General features: G+C 41.4%; 1 protein-coding gene across 3 annotated transcripts in view; it reads left to right on the forward strand.

Moving 5' to 3' along the window:
- GRAMD2B (GRAM domain containing 2B) overlaps window positions 1-20,764 on the forward strand; it is a 64,751-nt gene that overhangs the window by 20,341 nt on the left and 23,646 nt on the right. For 2 of the 3 annotated variants that reach the window (XM_033164132.1, XM_033164134.1), the window contains exon 2: window positions 18,802-18,924. In XM_033164132.1, the coding sequence (XP_033020023.1) occupies window positions 18,802-18,924 (123 nt within the window). Of the gene's footprint in view, window positions 1-2,341; window positions 2,487-18,801; window positions 18,925-20,764 lie in introns of those variants that run through there. The other variant, XM_033164133.1, reaches the window with a different exon arrangement.

A 20,764-nucleotide genomic window follows, 5' to 3' on the forward strand; every position in this document is an offset into this window, starting at 1 on the left:
CACAAGGGCCCCTATTTTGATTTCTGGTAGGGCTCTTAACAGCCTCCTGGTGCACAAGCAGTTAGTGAGTCAAGCTTTTTCTGGCATGCAGATAGTTTTAAAAAGGAAAAATTCACCTGTTTAAAAAGCGTTTGGTTCTCCGGCAGCTGTTAAGAGTGGCAAAATGCACAGGCAGGGGAGAAATGGATTTATAATGAAACCAGGCTAATGACACTTAGCCTGAGAGCAACATCAATACACATGCTTCTGTTGACATTGTGTCATTCAAGTCAAGTTGGAAGTGAGCACTGTCTACCAGTTTAGCTAAGTTCAAGGTGCTGGTGGTGTACAAAGCCCTATACAGCTTTGGACAAGGATATCTAAAAGATCATCTTACGCCTTATATATCCAAGGGGTTACTCCACTCCGCAGGAGACGGTCTCCTGAAGATAGCATCTTATCAAAAGGTCCACTCTGTAGAATGGAGAAACTGAGTCTACATTTTGGAACACCTTCCCATGACATACCATGTTTTTAAATGCCTGTCTGTTTGTGGGTTTTGGTAAAGGGTTTTGTTTTTTGATAAAGGTTTTTTAAATCAACAGATAGAAATTATTATAACAACAAATGAAAATCCAAAGATGAAAAACTATTAAATAGGCATGAGTTGCATGTGAGTTAAAATAACAAACTCCAAGTGAAGACTATCGGTGTTATCAGATCATCAAGTATAGCTTCAGATTTCCCAGAATTGTCATGAGAGTTGGGTTGAAAATGGCGGCTCCTCTTTATATGTCACAAAAGAATGCCCAATTCTATAAAAAGTGTCTTATTGAAATCTCAAATAATGTGTGATTTTCTCTGTTATGGCTACATTCCAGAGTGAGTGCTATCGAGCATCCAGTGCAAGATTTTGGGCTGTTTTCCATTGAGTCGCAATTACTATTTGTGCTGCCAATATCATATATAAGACAAATTCTTTTGACAATGTATCTGCATTGGCATCATCCAAAATATTCAGTAACATTCATTTTGGACAACAAGCATCTTTAGTAATACTTCCCATCTTGTCCAAATTAAAATCCCAAATATCCCAATTTTCTTCTGAGAAATGTTGGAGGGTTTGGAGTTATCCCACCTCCATACCATCTGAAGGCAGCCCTGTACAAGGAGGTTTCTTTAAATGTTTTATTGTGTTACTAATTATGTTGGAAGCTGTCCAGAGCAGCTGGAGCAACTGGAGGGTATGTCCCCATGCTTTTATTGTGGAAGTGCTTCGAGGTGTTTCACCAGAAGCAATCCACAAATGGAACTAGGCTTGCCATGTTAGGTAATTCCTGGTTTTCGTGTGTAAACACTGCATTGGGGGGACGACGACCCAGAAGCTGAAAATCACCATTTTGGGGGGGAGGTTTGGGTTTGTACCCAATTTTGGTGGTGCTTTCCTTAAAAATAAATAAAAAGCTCATCAACTTTGTTGGCACCCTTAAAAAAGGAAACTTTGCAGGTGTCTGGAACTTTACTGTTTGAAATACGGCAACCCTAAACGGAACGAAATAAGCAGCTAGGGTTGCCGTATTTCAAAAAGTAAAAACCAGGACACCCCAAAAAGTTGTTGAGCTTTTTTCTTTTTCTTTTTGGGAAGACCCCCAGCATGGTTGAGGGCTTTTTTCTGGAAACCCCCAAAATGGTTGTGCTTTAGTTTCTTTCTAGGAAACCCCGAAATCTTGAGAGAGAGAGAGAGAGAGAGAGAGATATTTTAGAGCCACCCCCAAGAAGTTGTTGAGCATTTTTCTTTTGTTTTCCCCGCAAAAACGCCATCCACCCTCCTCAAAAAATGGCGGGAAAATCCGGACGAAGGCCCGTTCCCCTCACAAGGCCTTTCCCTAGCCAACGGGGAGGGCTCCCCCCCCCCCAACAACCCGCCGCCTTCTGGAATGTTCTCGCGCGGAGAATTCCCGACATGTCCCGCGCTACCGCGCTCTTCCCGGCCACGTTTTGGGCCACCGGCTCCCTCTCAGAGGAGCTCGTCGGGCCGGTTTCCTTTCCTCCTCCTCCTCCTCCTCCTCCTTCCCTCCAGCCTCGCCGGGACTCGCTCTGCGGGTTGAGAATGGGACGGGCCTTCGCCGGGGCTTTCCCTCCCTTTTTCCTCCTCGGTCGCGAACGGAGACCGGTCGAAACTCGCTCAGGTTAGCGAGACAGAGGCGCGCGCGCGGGGCGGTGGGGGGGCGTGGCGGCGAAACTTCTCCTCCTCCTCCTCCTCTTCCCTCTTTCTCTCATTCTTCCTTTTCTTCCTCGGAGGATGCGAAGCGTCGTGAGGTGACAGGAAGCAGGGAGGAGGGGAAGGGGGGCAAAAGTTTCTAGCCCCGCCAGGAGTGGGGTTGGCCGTGAGGGGAAAAGGGGGGGAAACGGGAGTCGGCTTCCCTTTTCCGAATGGTGCTCCTCCTCATGACTGACCTCCAGCACGACGGGGCCGCCGCTAAAAAGGAAAAAGCTGCCTTGACCCAGTAAGTAGCCTTTCCCCACCACCACCACCACGTAGATGCAGCCACCTGTTCCCGTCGCCAGGCTGGCCATATTTTTTTTCCCCCAGAGGACGCTTCGGACGGCCGCTCAAAATAAGTCTCTCCAAGTTGGACCCGGGGGGGGGGAGGGGGACATGGCAGGGTGGGGACACACATGGGTACCCTGTCATAAGGGAATGTGCGCTTTCTTTTGGGGGGAGAAAGAAACATTTTTGGGGGGGGGACTTTATAGGAAAGTTCTTCTAAAAAAAAACCCCCATATGCAAATACTTTAGCAATAGCATTGATGAATCATGGTCAACCATTAAACCACACACACACACACCAATTGTGGTGTATGTTACATAGCTCTCTTTTTTGCGATTTTGCAACAACTTTGCGCAAAACTTAAGTAAAAAGAGTTCAGCAACTCTGCCCCCCACCCCAAAAAGGAAAAAGGTCAATGACTGGGCAAAACTAAGAAAGCCCCCCCCCCCCAACAATTTGCCAACTTTTCTGTCTGGATTTTCGCTGTTTGAAATATGGCAACCTTGTGTATGTTTATCCTGTAATGCTGTGTATTTTAACATTCCATATATATGTGTGTGTATGTGCATGTGTGCGCGTGCACACTTCTGTGTGTGTATGTACACACACACGTATACATACATACATACACACACTCACACACATCCTGAGTTATTAGCCTTAATGCCTCTCTACTGTTGCTGATATTTCAAATGCTGCTTACGTTTCCGTGCAATTCTAATGGCTCTTCAGATGTTCTGCAAAAGGATTCCAATCCTCAGACAAGTTTTCTGCGGACTAATCTGCCACTTGTTTGACTTGATGTTTGTGTTCTTTGTACAGAAGTAACTTCTCAGAACTACGGTAAACCACAGGACTCTCATGCTGGTTTTGCCAGTGTCTGTGGGAATTGGTTGTCGTGGTAATTTTTGTTAATGTTTATATTTAACTCGTTTGGGGGGCACAGCCCTGTCTGGCTATTTGTGTAGTTCAAAAGGTTACCCAAAAAGGTTAATACGGAGTGGTTTTGATTTGTCAGAGCAATGAAATGGGATGTGGTGTTATCCCCCAAAGAGGCTGCAATAAGATGGTTTAGGTGGTTTGATGACTATAACAGTGGTGCTCCAGGTTTGTAATGGGATGGCGTGTAAAAGTCCATGATGCTAAGTTTGGTTCAGTCTGTTACCACATGTTATGTACATAAATCAGTAACTTTTCACTGGATAGTTCTTCATTGCAAATTGGCTCCATCATAAGCACTGTACATATTTACCAGGTGATAAGTTAAGCATGCTGACTGGGGCTTGATTTATGATCTGTCTCACACGTTTGCCAGTCGCCACTTAACACTTAGTAATAAATAGGCACAAACGTGCAGTTCCTTGGTCTGTCTCACATAGAGAACTGAGGCTTGGATTGGGTTGGGTAGCATTGTAGGGATTTGTTTTATATTCGGACATATACCGGTAGGTGAACACAATGTAAGAAAGCTAAACTATACAAAGCTTTGGGTAGGTAGGTAGTATCGCAGCTTGAATCGATGCAACAGGATGTCTCGTTTATTTGGACACTGATTTAAAACTGTGTGACAGCAAAGGAAATACATGTGTAGACATGTCCTAGACAGGTGACGTTAATGTCAATGGCTAATTCAGCTATACAGTAATTAAGTTATGAATTAAATCTTGCATTCTCTGTAGGATTTGTACCCAGTTGTAATATGTAATTTTCTAAATCATCGACAGAGCTTAATTTGAGATATGGCACTGGCTGGGATTCAGGATTGCCTGGAATCTGTGCCTTCTGCCTTGGTTGCTACTCCTCTACTTGGTATGTTAAGTAGAGGCATTTGATAAATTTGCCGTTTCCTGGCTAAGTTCTGCCATTAAAAGCAGCTTAACAGTTTCTTCATTTAAATTTTTTTTTTAAGACAAACACAGTTTCTATACAGTATGTGTGCTCTTGTTTGCAGGTCTATTTTATTTGCCTCTTCTAGATACAAGCCTCTGCTGCCAGACATGCCAGATAGCCCCAAACACATGTCTGGCAGCAGAGGCTTGTATCTAGAAGAGGCAAATAAAATAGACCTGCAAACAAGAGCACACATACTGTATAGAAACTGCGTGTGTCTTTAAAAAAAAATAAATCCATTCCATTTGCCAGGCAACCCAAGGAAAAGTCTCTTTGGTACAACTCATGGTTGGCACCTTAGTCTGCAATGCTTAGGTCAAATGCTTGGCTGGCAACGTTTAGGATAGGATTTGAGGGACGGTTGGAAACCTGCCTTGAGAGAGCCTTTGAGTATTGCTTGTGATATTGCAGTGGGCATCCTGCAAGAGTGCTGAAAAGTAATTCAAGGGGAGAGACCAGCTACTGATGCAGGGACAATGGGGCAAAACACCCCCACTGCATCCAGTGTTGTTTGCAGCAGGATCTTGGATTGTGTTTTCCATAGAACTAGCATGTGTTATTTCTACTAGAATGTTTTAATGGAGTTAGTTCAGATTAATAGGTCAGTTTTTTATCCTGTACACACACACACACACACACTGAAATGGTGAAATAATTAATGTATTTGATTATTTAGGGGGGTCTCCACCCCTATCATTCAGCCTGGACACTGAGGTCCACCTCCGAAGGTCTTCTGGCAGTTCCCTCACTGCAAGAAGTGAAGTTATAGGGAACCAGGCATAGGGCCTTCTCAGCAGTGGCACCCACCTTGTGGAATGCCCTCCCATCAGATGTCAAGGAGATAAAGAACTACACAACTTTTAGAAGACATCTGAAGGCAGCCCTGTAATGTTTAATGTTTTATTATGTTTTTATATTTTGCTGGAAGCTGCCCAGAGTGGCTGGGGAAACCAAACCAGATGGGTGGGGTATACATAATAAAATTCTGTTGTTGTTGTTTGCACCAGGGTCAGTTGATGGGCTTAGTACTGCCAGTGTATTAAGATTGTAATAAGCACACCACAAATATATCTCATCAAGCACTAGATGGGAGCCACTGAGATAGATTTCGGAGACACGAATTTTAAAGTGCTTGTGTGTAGAAGAAGGTGCACAACTGCATGCATAGATGAAAACAGTGGCTCGCATATGCATTAATGCCCTATGCGAACACAGGCCATAAGCAACATATAAAGGACCAACCACAAAATATAAGAGGGCCTATCCATCTCTAGCTCCCCTGTAATTCAAGCCCTGAACATTAGTGGATCTTGATAGGCAGCCAGAATAAGTGAAGCAGTGTAGATCTGGAGAGCAGATTGCCCTTCTTACAAAGGGAGATGTGGTAGAAAGATCCTCACAGGGCGGGGAAATATGGGGTCCTTGGATGTAGATGGGGCCAAACTGTGCATCCCTATACCTTTCTAGAATCTAGATATCAAGTAGGGCATCAGTACTTCCAGGTTTTCTAAGAAGATAACTTAAAAAGTGTTTGGTCGAGGATCACATCTGTCAATTTCTGTCCCCAGTTTACTCTGTTATTCAAGCATGCACAAGATTAGTGGAGATGGTGAAAGAGCCAGAAGGTTCATAGCTTACTGCTCTGCCTTTTATCTTCTTTTATCTAGCGCTTGTCATTTCTTCCTCTATCCGGATAAAACCTGTCATGTAGAAGACTTCCACTTGTCTGAAAAAAGCTCTTAAAGAGTATGAATGCCTAACATATTTGTCTCAGGAAACTTAACTGTGTAAAAAAACCTGTCACTTGAAGGTCAATTTCTCTCTGTGAATGTGAAGAACTTCAAAGCTTCTTGTAAATTTAGTGGCTTGCCCTGCTGTTGTTGTTGTAACGTATGGTCAATCATGTTAGGATTCCACCTCTGTGTCCAGTACAGATGAGATTACAGCCTCAGGTGAAGAGAGGTAGGTGTTTAAACTCTAAATACAGCAAATCATGCCTCGTGCTAGAGATCACCAGTTTAATTTCAGGTGTCATCTAAAGTGGCAGGTGTTTACTTGCAGGCTGTGTTCTTCCTATATTTTTCCTGGCAGGTTGTACAGACATAACTAAGCTTTTATGTCGCCTTGGAGCAAAATATCAATATTAATAATATTAATAATGATTTTTTTTTAAAAAAAAAAAAAACATGCTGTTGTCAATTTGTATTTGATCAGCACTTGGCAAATTCTGTAGTGATGGCCCACTTAGGCTGCAATCCTAGGCACAGTTAGCTGATAGTAGGAATGGAAGGATCTGTCAATTTCAGTTTATCATTTTTCCAACCTTAAATTCAGTTCTGTACATTTTCTGCAGCAATTTGCAAACTTTCTTCCTTTTAAAAATCCTCATGCAAATTCTTCAGGTTTTTTAGTGTGAATTTACCCTAATAAACACATTTTTGTATGCAGCTTTGACTAATGTACATATTTTTGCCATCAATCTCTCCAAATGTATGTTATTTTCACTAATATATTCATTTCTATGCGCACTTTCTCCTAATATTGGATTGGGGGTGTGGAGAATTGGATTGCAAAATTTAGATAAGTGCAAATTTTGAAAGATGGCTATGTTTTAGTTCTTGTATTGTTTTGGAAAGTGGGATTTTGATAAATTCAGCTTTAAACGTGAACTGATTTGAATTTCTCCCTGATCCCTAACTAGGAGGAAATCCTACTGAATTCGGTGAGGCTTAACTTCTAAGTAGGTGCATACAGGATTGCATTGTTAGACAATGTGTGCATGAGTAGCCAACTTGATGCCATCCATGTGCTATTGGACTCCAGCTCTCATCAGCCCCAGAAAACATGGTGACTGATCAGGGGTGGCAATCCAGCAGCAAATGGAGAGCACCACATTGGCTACACCTGCTCTAAGGCAGTGTTTTTCAACCACTGTTCCGCGGCACACTAGTGTGCCGCGAGATGTTGCCTGGTGTGCCGTGGGAAAAATTGAAAAATCCAAGAAAATTACTTTATATATAGTCAATATAGGCACAGAGTTAAATTTTTTAGCATTTTCTAATGGTGGTGTGCCTCGTGATTTTTTTCATGAAACAAGTGTGCCTTTGCCCAAAAAAGGTTGAAAAACACTGCTCTAAGGAACTGAAAAATACTTGATAAAAATTGAAAGTAAATTTTCCAAACTGAACAGAGGGCAAAATTAGCAGGCAAATTATATCTAATTTGAAATATCCAGTGTAAGTAGTCTACATTGTCTCTTAACACCTTTTAACTTGTCATACTTGCAGTCAGAAATTATTGTGCCCTAGATGTGAAAGTAACTGGATACATCCCCATAATCAGAGGTTTGTGCTCAGGCTGTTTACTTATTTTTATCCTTTAAATTTCTAGGATAACCTTGATCAGAGTTAGGAAACCTGTGGCTCACCAGACATAGTTGGATCACAACTCCCATCATCCCTGGCCATTAAACATGCTGTCTGTGATTGATGCAAACTGTAGTCCTGCAATATCTTAAGGATCACGGGGTTATAGGCGCAACAACAGAATGTTTGGGTGCGCTTTTTTAATAACAAGAATACAAAGCTGAAAATGAATGAACTGCAGCTAAAATGTTATGTTCATTTTTCAAATGGTCTGGTCCTTCCCCTGCCCACTCCCCTAATATTCTTAAGAGGGTCTCTTCTCCGGTCTTCGGAAAGTAGCTGGAAGTGGGGAAGCAGAAAAAGGTCCTCCTTTCCTTCCACTCTGCAGTTTTAATTTGAAATCTTAGGCGCATTACTGCGCCCAAAGCTCAGAAACTGCTCGCACTAATGAAATTCCCTGTTGCAAAACGTGCCTAGAACAATGGGAGTTTCGAATATTGATCTAAATTTAGGGGCACCACCTACAGGGCACATGAAAAAGCCACAGACAGTTCTTGCTGAATATTTGTCACTATAGAAGACACTCTTACTGAAATAAGTTAATAATATGTTTGGTATTTGAGCTAGTCCTCTTTCCAATATAGAAACCAAACCCCCACCACCCAAAAAGACCAGGACAGAAACATCACAATTAATTTGGCATATAAATCAAACAAAACTCCCCATATTCATGTTATTATGTATCAGGTGCCATTAATATACCAGTACATGGAAATTTAACAAGTAACATACGAAGTCACTGTGTCAAGGACTTTAAAAGTTGATAGTGAAAAAGACAGAAGTTGGGGGAAGGGAAAAGGGAAACAACAACAACAGGGAGAGGAAGACATGAGAGTAGCTAGGATACATATTTGCATCTCAAATATTTCCACAAACCTAGTAGCATGTAGATTGGTTTATGGAGTGCAAGTGCTTGCCAACCTCTTCCCCCCGCCCCGTATGTCCAGCAACATTTGAAGCAGGAAAATTCTGCTGTTTGTGCAGTCTGCTACCCTACTAACAGTGTTTTGAATCAGGCTCTGTTCTTGTCATATGAGCAAAAGTAAACAACTGAAAAAACAACCCCACCACAGATACACACAGAAATTCCATTTATAAAGTCAAACAACAGCAAGTGGAAACACAGCTCATGGGATTAATGGTTCCACACATAAGGGTCCTTGTTAGAATTTCTTCAAACCATTCACTCTAATTCTGTTAAATCACTTGACTGCACTGCTATATCAATGGTTACTGTAAATATTCTATAAATATCTATAGTGATACGTTGACTATATTAAATAATTGCTATGTTAAAAAATAATCAGGTCATATGAGCATTGTATTTTATTTGGAGCTCCAACATCTGCTTGAATTATTGGATCTGATGCCTGTGCTCATTTTGGTCTGCCATTCTTGCTAGAACAGTCAACAGGTATGGGGAACTTGGGGTCTTCCCAGTGGTTCTGGACTCCTACTTCCATCAGCCCTAGTCAGCATGGACAATGACCAGCAATTGTGAGAACATCTGAAGGGCCACAGATTCCACATCCCTGGAGTAGGACACCTTAGCATTCAGGTCACAGGAGCAGGTGTGAGAGCATTGCTGTGAATATCAGAGCTTTTTTCTGCTGCATTTGCTGCAGATCATGGGAACACATTAGTCAGCTGAGCAAATGGGATTCCATTGACCCATTACTCACAGACACACTTCTCAGCTTTTGCTAATTATGTGTTAAGAGGCGCACTTCATTATTTCAAGACAGAAAAGTTGTTGTTTTGGTGTATATCACTATCTGTCTAGTATGGTGATTTTACACAGAAACCAGTAGAGTAGTACCTCAGTTTACAAACTTAATCCGTTCCGGAAGTCCGTTCTTAAACCGAGATGCACTTTCCCTAATGAGGCCTCCCGCCGCCAGTGCCCTTCTACCGTTCAGATTCCATTCTTAGACTGAGGTAAAGTTCGCATACCAGGACACTACTTCCAGTTTTCTGGAGTTTGTAAACTGAATCATTCATAAACAGGACTGTTCTTAAACAGAGGTACCACTGTATCTTGTTTGTTGCATTTATATCCCACTTTTTTCTCCAAGGAGGTCAAGGTGGCATACAGAGTTCACCCCTCCTTATTTAATTCCCACAGCAACCCTGCAAGGTAGGTTACGCTGAGAGTTAGTGACTAGTCCAAAGTCACCCAAGTGAGCCTCACAGCCATTTGAACCCTGATCTCCAAGGCCCAGGCCTAGACAGACTGTATAACTGCTATGCCACATTGCCTTTGACATTTTTTGGTGAGTCTCTGGTTTCAAAAATTATGTTGGGGTGTTATTTTTGTTTGTATTTGCATATATCACTCAAGCAGATTGCCTACTGCCTTGATCCATTCAGTCTGGAAAATCCCAGCAAACATGAACTATTAGGTGGCAATCCTAAACACAATGGAACTTACTTCGGAATAAACACACAGGATTGCACTGTTAGTTTGATTTGTGTTCTTTTAAATGAGTGGTTTATATCTGCATTTGGATGCATGTGTAGCTCTAGTCATGCATTTACCTACATGTAGGACTTTTGTGTGCAGCAGAAGGTGATTATAGCCTTGAACAAGCATTGTAAGTCTGTTGCTTCTCCCAATTTTGCATGCCGAGTGCAAAGGTCTGAACAGAATCTTTCATGAAAGCGACTGTTTGCCTAGAGGGCATCCATGGAAGCAACTGGGTATGTCACTCACCTGGAGTCCCTATTCACAAGCAGATGCTTGTGCAAAGGGTTCCCTTTTCAGATCTCCATGTTCAACATGCAAAGGTTGCAAGTGGGGCCAGGAGTGCACATGAGTAAATGCATGAATAGTGCCTTCCCAGGTCAAGAATTAAGAGGTACTCCTGCTGCTTAATTACTATGTGTCTATAATGTAGTTAATGCGCTGAGCATCTAATGAGCAGCTGCCCACTTAATTCCTGAAACCACCTCCACAAAACCAATCTCTTAAATTGTTATGTGTTTCCTTCAGGTTGTTTCATCTTCTCCTTTCCTACAGAGAGAGGGCATGCAAAATTGTTGTGCATGTTTCAAAGGATCAGCTTGTATAATGGATACTGAATTTTGCTCTGACATTATAACACAAATAAAAGGGCCACTTCCTGTATTCCATCTTGCAAACAAAACAAATTCTTGTTAATCTACAGTACCGGATGAGTTACAAAGGAGAAACAAAAATAAATTTCAGTAGAAATTTGAACATGTATACTATCACTATGACAGTTGGGGTTGCAATCCTCATGTTGAAAGCCCTATATATGCAAGTAAGACAGCTCCCTGCAGGCTAACACTGATCATGTAATGGTTGGGGAATGAGCCCAGCTGATACAGCAACATCAAAGAGGTGGGACTCCCCGCATAAATTCCTACTGGCCCCTTTAATAATAATAATAATAATATTTATTATTTGTACCCCACCTATCTGGCTGGATTTCCCCAGCCACTCTGGGCGGCTTCCAACAAAAATCGGTCTGAATGCCTGAAAAGGGATATAGTCAGACCTATTCTGAGCCATGGTATAATACCAGAAATGTGGAAAATATAATTTAAGAATCACAAGAGAAACTTTTTTTCAAGATTTGTAATATTGAATGGGACTGGATCAGCATTAGAAATTAGCCAGGTGCCAGGCTTATTTTGTGACTGTCACAGGTCCAGTTGCACCATGTAGAGATTTCTGAGTGCCAGGTTGGAGACTGGGGAAAGCAAAACATCATTTAGAGAAGGATCTGAAATATTTTCCTTGAGGCTTGAATTTGTTTTATTCTGGATTGTTTTGTTTGATGTTTTAATGTGTTGTAAACCGCTTTGAGATTTGTTCTTTAAAATATAAAGTCATACAAATTATAACGACAACATCCAATAATTTCCAACGGGTGGGTGGAAACAGGCACCTAGACATTCTATTGTGACCGTAACCTAGGTTTAATGTGCCATTTTGGTGTTTAGCTTATATATCTGAGTTTCTAACACTGGATTGAATCATGATGCTTGTGTTGCAAGTCTATACTAGGAATCCAAAATGATACACTGACAGCAGCATGGATTTTACACTGGATCTTCCTTAAGAAAAAGGAGGGAAAGCAACAAGTTTGAGGAGGGCCAATGCAACACAGGCATCTCCTCCTTCCGCCCTGATCTGCTACTCACTAATGCTGGGGCCTCACTCTGAGGATAGGGTCCTTCCTCAGAGTGAGGTATTATTGGTGAAGTGGCCATGGAGATCACATCTGCCACCATTAGTTTCCCATTACAGTGGCAAATGCATCTTGAAATTTAAATATGAACCAAGATTTGCCGCCCTCACAATGTAGAAGTGAATCCAGGAATATTCACAGCCACTATCCCCACAATGCTTTGCTCTGAGAAAGGAAGCTTTCCTCAGAGTGAGGAGTGGTGGTTCAGGAGAGCCCTGTTAGAGTGCTGGTGATGGCACTTCCTTGTGGGTGACAGTGGCTATAGTAGCCAGTGGGGAGGCAGCCAGCTACGGTGATGGTGGTAGTGACAGGCAGCCCCATCTGTGTTGGATGGGGATGCAGCCTGCCTGTCTTCTCATTTGCTACCTGAACCATGAGGCTACTTCATTTTGGACAACTATTTTTAAAAATCCATAAATTTTGGATTGTGGGCAAATTTCACTGAAATCTTAACTTTGAAGAAAGCTTTGCACTTTGTAGTTGTGTCCTGTAAATGTATATGGATGTCCTTTTTTAATAGTCCTCCTTTTATTCATACATCAGATTATTAGTATGCTTTTCAGGTATCTTAATATAAAAGAGATTTTATAGTTTTTGATGCTTTTCTAAAATTAAAGAGTTAGTGAGTTGTTATTTTCATATCCTTAGTTAAAAAAACTGATAACTTTTAGTGAATGCATCTTCATTGTAGGCATGTTTCCACCAACTAGTACAGGGGTTGGCAACCTTAGGCCCACGAGGCTTGTCTAATCTGCCCATGACAACCCCTGCTGCCCCCCCCCCCGCTCTTACCAGTGTGATGCGGGGACCTGGATGTGCACCAGAAATAGCGTGTGCACATGTGTGTGGGACGGAGAAGCGCCCGTGCGCATGCAAACACACTATTTCCAGCACACTTCCGGGTTGGAGGAGCGCCGGAAATAGCCTGTGCACACAGGCGCTTCTCCAACCCGGCCGAGCGCACGTGCACACACGCTCCGGCCCATCCTCCGACAGATGGAGTGTCAACCGGCCCATCCTCCGATTAAGGTTGCCAACCTCTGAACTAGTATATCTGCAACGTACATATTGTATTAGGATGTGAAAGGCTCGTGTTTCATTACAGATTAGCTGTCGACAGTGGCATGTAAGTCTTTGGAAATAGTTGACAGTTATATCCTGGAGCAAGCTTTACCCATGATGAATCAATTTCCTCTTTTTACAAAATACTTCATTATTTTGTATGAGTATAAATTTCACTTCCTGTTTTGATAATTTTGTGGGGGTTTTTTAAAAAAATTGCTCACATAGATTGCTGTTGCAAAAGGTTTTGTAATCCTGGTATTAATGTTACTCTGTAAGTGAAGAAATGTCTTCCCATTCTTGGATGAGCTAATTATTCAGTCATCATTTTAAATTATGATAGCTATCTGTGAGTTAATACGTGCAGCTTCACGCATACAGCTGCTGGACAAATAGGTGCCTACCCTACAATATATGTAATGAAGGTTAAGAGCAAGTTATCTCAGAGCAATAAGATTAATTTATACAGGGGTTATATTTAAAAACAAAATATTAGTGTATTTTGTTTACCCCAATTCTGGATGAAGATTACATTTCATGAAGCAGGGGCATTCTTTGAGCTATCAGGGATTCAGGAATGGATTTCTGAAACACCTAATGTAAGAGCAGTCCAAAGTTTCAGTAGGCACAATTTCCAACTTATTTTTGTATTTTTAAGGACACCCCCTATTTTATTTACCAATTTAAATGCCATGTCAGGCATGGATTTCCAGTTTATAGTACAAAAGGCAGAAAAGAGATTCCAAAGAGCTAAAAAGCCTTCAGTGTACATGTGCATAAATCAGGGGGTGGAGGGGTATGTGTCCTCCTCCTCCTCTTCTGCATGATTAATCCAGCATGTTTTACAAATCCACACATCGGCTAGTTTCCACTGTGAAAAACAGCATGTCTCTTTGTGGAGAAGGTCAACCAGGTCTAAATCAAGCTGTTTTGACTTAATGGAATCAAGGACAGGATGCAAATGCAAATTTTCTTGTCTCTTTTCAATGAGAATTGTTGGGATTTGCACCACAGGTTTGAATAACAAATTAAGGGTTACATGTCTGTATCTTTTCCATTGGATCTTAATTCTTGCACAGGGGTACACCTGGCTGTCCCCATCTGTAAGTTACGATATTTTGCTTCCAGTCCAATTTTAGTAGAAAAAAGAGGTGCCAGGAGCACCATGAATCCCTCCCTTGTTCTCTTATAATGGCAGTGGCGCTCACCTGAGAGGTGTTGGAACTGAGTTCCGGCGAGTTCCTAATGAAAAAAAATCCTTGGCTACTTACAGTATTGTTGACTAGACCATACAAATATGTACTTTAAAAATTTTCTTAATCCTGATATTGACTGATTAGGTGTTAGCTAGCTGCTAGCAGAAGGCCAAGGAAATTTCATGGGGAGAATCCATGGGTGGGAGGAAGGGCCTTGCCCTTCAAGATTCTGCCCTCAACCTTGCTCATCCCTTTTCCTTCATTGCTTGCTCTTTACTGCTACAAAGGAGCAGGGATGGAGAACCTCTCACCCCAAGCCACAGGCCTCACTGGTCTTGCTTCACACCCTCCTGGGCTGGAATGCATCATTGAACTCTTGATAATGACTCTTGCTTCCCTGGACAGAGGATAGAGAGGTGTGTGTAGAAACTAGTCCACTGCACAGGGGTAAAATTTAAATCCATTGCTCCACCCACTTTTATTTCTTACACCACCCTCCATGTGAATGTGGCTCTGAGAAGGGAATAGAGCTCCTTTTAATATGCACTTTAAGCTGCTTGCATTCCCCTTTAAGTAGCGTCATCCACATGACATCACCCTCAAACATCCCCTATCCCATTGGTTTTCCCCTGTAAATTCAAATTTCCCCATTCCAGCGGTAATCCAATACATTTTGAAAAATATATCCAAACTGCTTCACTAACAGTGGATGCATTTGCCTTGATTTCCCCCCCCCCCGGGGGGGGGGTGGATCAAGCATCTGTTTTTGCTAGTTTCATTTCCATGCTCCCTACACACACACACCCTAATGCCAGTTGAGTTCTGGCAGTGGTACCTATTTCTTGCAAGGTCTGCCATGGGAGTACAGGGTTAAAGCAGTTAGATTTGTGCACTAGAGGAAAACTGGAAAACAGTGCTTTCTTGAGATCTCCCTGCTTCATTTTTTAAATTGATTTAATTGTATATTACTATATTGATTTCTCCCACAGACATCTTCCTGTTTTGGAATAGGAAATACCTGTCATTTCAGGATTTCACATAAAGTACTGTACATGTAGAAGCTAGTACATGTATTGGATTGGGAATTCCTGGGTGTGTGCTATTGTACCATTCCTGGGCAGACACAATTTTTCAGTTGATTCTTATATTCATGCCCTGGTTGTGCAAAATTAACACATTCAAAGCAACAGATTGTAAGGTGCAGACAAAGACAAAAGGGAATAGCTACTGGTCTAGACAGGATCAAGCAGGTTTGATCTTCAACTAATGAGGTCAAATTCAAAGGGAGAAAATGTGGATTCCAGCAAGTGTACACAAGCCCTTAAGCAGCAACATCTTAGGCTTTGCACTGACATCCATTAGATTCAATTCAGTGACTTAATTGCTTCTGCATCACTATGTATCAGCAGAAAAAGTAAGAGATAGGTCAAAGGTGGGCGATAGCCCGTAGCACTCTCAAGCCAGTTCAAAGATAGGTGTGGAAGGCAAAGCATTTTCAATGTAATTCTGGTTATTTTACCAGAAGCCATAACTTCCTTTGTCCCTTCTATCTTGTCATCTCTTCCAAATGTGAAGTGGATCAAGCAGATTCTTTATATATAGGAGCCAACACCCTTGCCTTGGTAACTACTTGTCTGCAGACTTTTTAGTTAATAATTCCAACAAGTGGTACATTTGCAGCCTTATATCACCTAATCATCCTGAAGCTGCAAAAATAATTCCTAAATATGAACTTCTATCATATGGGAAACAAACAAAAGCTTCTTAATACACAATTTTTATTTTTTATTTTAAAACCTGTCATTATTGAAGTTGAAGCATTCTCTTAAAGTTGAGGCATTCTTTTTCACGGTACATATCTTAAAATTACAGTACGTTTCCTATGATTTTTCTCGTTCCTTTCTGTTGCATTACAAGCATCAAGCAAAAATCAAAATCTCAGTTCTGCTTTCTCATAATGCTAATGAAAATAGTTGTCACAAAGTTCAGTTGAAGTCCCTGAAGAAAAAGCTACTCTGCAGCCCTTCAAAACAAAATAAACTTATTTTTTTATGACTGCAGTATAACTAAGTCTAGCAACAACCCATTCGGAAGGTCTCTAAAAAGCACAAACAAATTGGATGTGGTTGGGGCCATCATGTTTTTAAATATTTCATTTTGTACATTTATCTCCCATCTTTGGGGCCACATACATGGCATTCCTAGAGGTCTCCCATCAGGATTACTGTACTGTTGTATCATGTCCTCCATTACTGTATTTATTTTTTAAGACATTTATATCCTGTTTTCCAGTTATAAAATCAAATTGAAGGCAGCTTGCAATAAAAATATAAATCTCAAGATTTTTTTTAAAAAAAACCCAACCAAGCCTAACAATACAACAAACATGTCACTGCTATGATTTACTCTCGGTGCAATCCTTTGTGCAGTTACAGATTAACCCCATTAAATTCAATATGGGGCTTGCTTTTCAATGAGTAAGAAGACTAATTTTATTCACCTTAGAAAACATACTCACTGAAGCAATGGCAATCATATTGTCTAGTGAGAATGAAAATATTCAGCTTTGACGTCGTGCCATTTGCAACTTGGGTTACAAATCCCACAGCTGAAAGACGGTCTGCCAGTGGAACTGTTAAAGCTTTTCTATCTCAAGAGATCAGAAAGGGGAAAGAGAAAATGTAAAGAAGCGGCTTTTCAGTGACAGTTCTCATTCTGAACTGTTGGTTGTTTTGTTCCTAGAGAATGAGAAACACTGAATCAATTTCTATTGGTAAAAAAGGATGCGAGCGAGGACAGCACTCTATCATTTTTCATTGTCATTGAGTGCAAGTATGATGAATTCTTGAGCTTCGGCTCTTTTGTTGAAGGGAACTTGACTCAGTGTACCTAAATGAAAATGTTAGGGAGGAAGAGACGAATGGGTTGGTTGGTTTTTTGCCCCTGTTGGTTGAATTGACCACCCTGACTGTGAAAAGAGTGACCATTTGAAAGCTGTAAGTGAGCAGAACCTGCCAAAGTTCATTTAATCATAACTGAGAAAAAATTAACATCCGCCATTTTACCATGTCTCTACCAGTCACTAAAGCAGAATTATTTAAGTTTGGTCCCCAGATATTGTTGAACTACAGTCTCCATCAACCCCAGCCAGTTTAGCCAGTGATCAGAGATGATGGGTGTTATAGCCAGTGATCAGAGATGATGGGAGTTAAAGTTCTAACAACATTTGAGGACCCAAAGTTGAAGAAGGCTGTACTTAAGGATGCATTCCTAAGAATGCTTTTTGGAAGTAGGTTCCACTGAAAGCAGTGAGGCTTGCTTCCGTGTAAATAAATGCATTAGCACTGAGCATAGTGCATATCCCAAGCTTTTTGTTGCCTTAACTGCACTTCAGTCTGGATCTGCTCCTTCCCTCCTTCAAATTAGTAAAGTAATTATATGCTGCAGACAACCTTTATAGGCTGCAGATTTAGTGACGTGGGTATCTCTTCTCTGATCTTTGCTGGGAATTGCAACCGGCAGCTCATGTTGCTTGGGACAGATACAATATTTGTTCACTACACTAGCAAAACAAAGTCGTCTTATTTCAACACACCCAGTACCTTGCTTTATTTGTCTTTCTGCAAGTCATTTATACCTTCCATCCTGCTTGTACTGGCAATATTCACACACAACAAACTCCAGAATGTTTTCTTTGCAGATATACAGACAGTGGTCTTTCTGCTACGATAGCACACTGTGACTTCTAAGGCTATTGTTCTTGCACTTGCCCTGCCAAGGTGGCACCATGGGTGGTGATAGATGAAAGCAGGAATTGGTGTCTGAGTTCTGCAGGAGGAGGGGGCACTATTTAGTTTCTGCTTCAGGCAGCAAGATGTATTGGGCTGGCCTTGTTTATTCCTGTTTTTTGTTTTTTGTCTTACATCCAAGAACAACTGTTGTCTTCAGTGCAGCAGCAGACAAAAAATCCTACTTCATGTTTGCCATGAATAAGCATATTTATATTTCACAATGATTCCCCCATTCCACGTTTCTTTTTGAACATCCCATTGATTTCAACTGGATTATGCCCAACTAAAATATGATTAGGTCTGCAGTATTAGATAACATTGATATTTTAGATTATATAAATATTTAAAAGTGCTTCGGATCATAGAATCAGAGTAGATCAAAGGTGGCAGGAGCAAATCTCCAAAATGATAAGTAGCAGTGCAAAGTTCCAGCTAGCAACAAGAGAACTGAACTAACTGATGTGTACATACTGCAGTTGGTATAAAAATTTTACAGTTGTTATGAAAGCATGGTGCAAAATCCTAACTAGATAAACAGGCAGGCAGGTACACAATTTCAGTACGTATTAGAATTTAGGGTAATGGGTCGGGATTTGCTTTGTTTATTAAAGTTTGCTTTTAAAATGTAGAAGGCTTGGAATTTAAGGAATTATGCAGTGGCACTGATGATAAATGCCATTTTCTTGCAGTTCAGAAAGTGAAAATGGGACAGAAGAAAAAAAGAAGAGCGGGAAAGCATATCCTGGGCTCTCACAGACATCACCAAGCGATCTTGAATGTTTTGAAGACCAGAAGAAGGTCATAACTTCACGGTAATAAAGAATTAAATATACAAACTTTTCAGTAGTGTAACTCTTCCAAAGAAAGCTGTTAAACACACAGTTCCAGAGGATGTTGCTTTTGCAGTCCCATTTGGACCACTGCCAATGCAGTGGGGGGGCTCAGAAGAGGTTGAAAGGCTGGTCCAGATGGCCACCAGATCCAGACTCTGGCCACTGGTTACCTGTCCCTGCTACAAACTGTAGTAAATAGAGATGAGTGGAGGGTCCCTAACTAACCACAGACACCCCCTTCCTCTCAGTTACTAAACATCTGGTTTTAATTCTCTTGAACACATAAACAAACCTGAAATTGATATCATATGAGTAACCAGTGAGTCTCAATCTATAAATAATCTTCAGCTTCTCACTTAATTCTGCAAAGTCGTAGCTTAATACAGTAATTAGAAACAAGGGTAATAATGCCATACAAGTCTAAAAATAGGATTTGGCATTTTGCCAGTTAGTAAGATAGATATTCGTTTTCTGGGTTCTTAACATAAGATCTCAATGGATGATAGCTCTTCAGTTTGTCCTATCATAAGCTGGCCCAAAATTCCATACTGCACCTATGTAATAATATATGTGTTCCATTACCATAATTATCTTTCTGTACATCCATTTTGCAAATACATTTCACAACATCACCATCAGCCTATTTTTTGTAAATGCATTCCTCCCTGCCCAGTTTATATTTCCTTCCTTCTTCACTACATGCAGCTACACTCATCCTCAATCTGCTCCCTGATGGAAGAACCTCCATTATGGATGGAGCAACTAGTTTTCTTCTCTTCCAGATGAGATAAATACCAGAGCAGAACTAAACCTATTCCTATGCATCATTAATGGCAATAAGGGACCATTATCAGTTAATTAGGGCTCTGGGTTTGAATTCATTTGAGCTCATATGATGAATGTTGCCTGTGTAAAGGAGGAGTCTTCAAGTCATAGGCTTGGCATGACCTGGTGTCCAGTCTCCCCAGCACACCATAGGCCACATTGTACTTCAGTGATGGCTTCCTTAAAATGTGTAATTTACATGCATGGTTCTTGTGACTGAGCGGGTGTTTGCAAAGCTTCCAGTAGTAGTAGTACTTTCATCCAGTAGCACTCACACCTGTAATTATGAAGTGCTTTGAAAAGCTAGTACGGAATTATGTTGTTGCATGCCTACCAGAGGGACTGGCCACATTCCAATTCGCCTATAAAACAAAAAGATCGACAGAGGATGCCACAGTGATTTCCCTCCATGCTGTTCTTGCACATTTGGAGCAGCAGGGAGGCTATGCCAGATTGGTTCTCCTAGATTTTAGCTCGGCATTTAACACCATCTTACTGCTACGTCTGGGGTCTAAATTGGGAGGTTTGGGGCTCCCGCCATCACTGCAGGTGGATATTGGACTTTCTGTCAGATCGCCCCCAGAGGGTCCGGTTGGGCCCCTATACCTCCAACATGATCAGTATTAATACAGGAGCAGCACAGGGATGCATGCTTAGCCCACTCCTTTACACTCGTATACATGTGTGATTGTGTCTCTGCCTACCCTAGTAATAGGATTGTTAAATTTGCAGATGATACGACTGTGATTGGGCTCATCTCTGATAAAGAGGGTGAGATGGATTACAGAGATGGGGTGGAACAGTTGGTAAAGTGGTGTAGAACCAACAATTTGCTTAGAAATACAAAGAAAACAAGGAGCTTGTGGTGGTAGGAAGCAGAAAAGCGATGTCCAGCCGCTTTTGATTGATGGAAACTGTGTGGAGAGGGTGACAACATTCAGATTTCTGGGCATTGAGTTACAGGAGGATCTGTCCTGGAGTGTCAACATAGGGG

This window comes from Lacerta agilis, chromosome 11 (genome assembly GCF_009819535.1).
Source record: "Lacerta agilis isolate rLacAgi1 chromosome 11, rLacAgi1.pri, whole genome shotgun sequence".
In the NCBI taxonomy this organism is placed as follows: Eukaryota; Metazoa; Chordata; class Lepidosauria; order Squamata; family Lacertidae; genus Lacerta; species Lacerta agilis.